Source organism: Bison bison, unplaced genomic scaffold (assembly GCF_000754665.1).
Source record: "Bison bison bison isolate TAMUID 2011002044 unplaced genomic scaffold, Bison_UMD1.0 scf7180017864492, whole genome shotgun sequence".
Lineage (NCBI taxonomy): Eukaryota > Metazoa > Chordata > Mammalia > Artiodactyla > Bovidae > Bison > Bison bison.
The window spans coordinates 1,636,715-1,639,184 of record NW_011495051.1 but is presented as its reverse complement, the minus strand read 5'-3'; the positions used below and the strand labels follow the sequence as shown (position 1 = coordinate 1,639,184).

Here is a 2,470-nt window from a genome sequence, read left to right as displayed (position 1 = left end):
CCCCTCCGGGGCAGCCCGCCCTCCACGCACCCCCTCATCCTAACGCCACCTTGCCTCCTCCCCCTGCGCTGCTCCCAGCTAACTCTGAGCCCGTGCTTCTGCAGAACCTCGCATCCCTCCCTGCTAACCAAGCTTTCTTACCCGCCTCCTCTGCCGCCTCTCTGCCGCCTGCTAACGCCTCTCTGTCCATCAAGCTCGCCTCCCTCCCACACAAGGTGTCCCGGCCCTCCTTGACGGTGCACCACCAGCCCCTGCCTGGGCTGGCCCTGGCCCAGGCCGCGCCCGTGAACCCACAGGCCAGCTCCACGGGGCCGCCCGCCGTGTGGGTTTCCCTTGGCATGCCGCCTCCGTATGCCGCGCGCCTTGCGGGGGTTAAGCCGCGATAAAGACCTTGCTTAGCTAGCAGTTCGTATTCTGTAAGGTAAGGCTAGAGCCCGACTAGGTGGCCGTGCTTCCCTTTGCAGAGAACAGGTGGGCCAGCGGGGCTCCTGGAAGGTCATGGGGCTAAGGCTGTGCTCCCATGACCAGGAGGCATGAAGGCAGAGATCCAGGGCGGCAAGGGAACCAGGTGTGGCTGGTCCCACTGCCTGTGGACCTGCACCCTAGGTCTCCCAGGGAGGGCGCCAGGAGGAGCAGGACTGAGCTGGTGTCCTCCCTGTTGAGCCCAGCTTGAGCTTGCTGCCACCCTGGGCTTGGGTGTGCGGCCGCTGGGGACCCGGGCAGCTCCCATGTGGGTTCGTGGGAGCCATGGAGAAGCCCAGCAGCGCCTTTTGTGCGCTCTTGGGCCTGTCGCCTGGTGCTTGGATGCGCCTCATAGGGTTTTAGGAAAACTCAATGCATTTAAGGCCCCTAGTGCACTACAGGCCTTCGGACCATGGTCATCTGGTGGGCTCCTTAGCTAAAGGGCCTGCCGCGGGGGCCTAGGGGCGGCAGGGTGAATGTGGCAGCAGCCACAGGAAGGAAGGCCTGGTGGGTGGGCAGTGTTCTGTCGTATGACTGAGGCCCGGCCACTCCCAGTGCCGCACCCACATCCCTGGGGTGAGGTCTGGAGCAGAAAAGGGGCATCAGGGCTGGGCTCAGGATCTGCCTGTGTCTTCAGCTGCGTGTCGTGTGTTTAAGTGGAAACGAATGGGCAGCCGCGGGAGTCCGACGGCCTCCTGGTCAGGGTCTGCAGACAGCCTTACTTAGGCCTGGGGCCGGGGCTGTGCCTTGGTGGTTGGAAAAACCCAGGTGGGGCTGCTCAGCGTGCAGCGGCCACTGACCATCAGGAGCTAGAGAGGGCAGATGAGCACATGGAGGCCAGGTCAGGCCCATGGTGGCCACTGCCTCCCCTGCTGCCTGGGCCAGTCTCTCCCAGGGGCGCGTAGGCTTATCGCCAGGCTGCTCACAGGCCTCTGGGAGCGCTGCCCGACAGGGGACCTGGGGACGGGCCTAGGGTGTGGCTCCGGGGCCCACCGCCACCATGTGCGTCGTCTGTCGGTCCGTCTGTCCGTCGGTGGCTCTGGCTCCCGACCTGGGGCAGCGCCGGGCCGTGTGGGCAAGGGGCTAACGCTGTGCTGCCTTTTTTCCCACGCGTGTCCGCAGGTAACTAGGATTTCTACCTCAACCGCGAGACTATGCAAGGGTGGGCTGGGCCGGCGGCGCGGGGCCCCCCATGGGACGGCGAGGACGGACGAGGCCGGAGAACAGGCTCTACTGTGAATCAGCGCCGCGCAGACCTGCGGAGACGGCTCGCTGGGGCCCAGCTCCAGCCTGTACTGTCCATAGTTTTAGATAAAGTATTTATCATTTTTTAAAAAGTATAAACAACTTTGACTTATTTTATTCCACCGAAGCCGTAAAGGCAACCTATCGAGAGATGTAGATACTATATGTGAAAGGATCTATGTAAAAGACGTCCATCCGCCCGAGGACTGGCCACCGCAGGGACCGCCAGCCGCCCGGTGCTATCTCGTCGCAGGCCGGCCTCCATGCTCTTGGTGCTGACTCTCGGGGTTGACCAACGCCGACGCCAGGCCCGGTGCCTGCCCTGTTTATCTAACGCTCTTCCTATACCAAAGGCCCCAGCTCCGAGTGGAGGCCCGCCCGCCTCGCACTGTGAACGGCCTCGCTCGGCCCCTGGGTCCGCATCACGCCTTTGGCATAGGAATGGTGGCAGCGTGGCCAGGCTGCAGCAGGGTGCCTCGAGGAGGAGGGGACCTGTCTGAGTGGTGCTCGCGAGGAGGGTCTGGAACCCGCCGTGTGACAAGGGCATTTATACTTTTGTGCGTCTCTGCTCGTCCGGGCCCGCACCACGGCTGCCCAGGGAGGTCAGCGCCAGTGGTGGCTGGGACGCGGGTGGCTAGTCGTGGGTGCCTGGTGTGTCTACAGGGGAGTCACGCTGACGGGTGACAGTATTTTATAGAGATGTGATGAAAATTTATAAATTTCATAGACTTGACTTCATTTATTTTTAGACTGTATAATGAAC

General features: G+C 62.6%; 1 protein-coding gene and 1 long non-coding RNA gene across 2 annotated transcripts in view; both read left to right on the top strand.

Moving 5' to 3' along the window:
• Positions 1 to 2,470, top strand: part of DOT1L (DOT1-like histone H3K79 methyltransferase) — a 51,443-nt gene that overhangs the window by 47,584 nt on the left and 1,389 nt on the right. Inside the window, exons 29-32 of the mRNA XM_010828426.1 lie at positions 79 to 349; positions 465 to 531; positions 1,436 to 1,537; positions 1,593 to 1,754. Coding sequence (XP_010826728.1) covers positions 79 to 349; positions 465 to 531; positions 1,436 to 1,537; positions 1,593 to 1,754 — 602 coding nt within the window. The remainder of the gene's footprint in view (positions 1 to 78; positions 350 to 464; positions 532 to 1,435; positions 1,538 to 1,592; positions 1,755 to 2,470) is intronic.
• On the top strand, positions 23 to 2,445 carry LOC105005578. Its single transcript, XR_827331.1, has 2 exons — positions 23 to 421; positions 1,585 to 2,445. It is a non-coding gene; the product is annotated as an uncharacterized LOC105005578 (long non-coding RNA).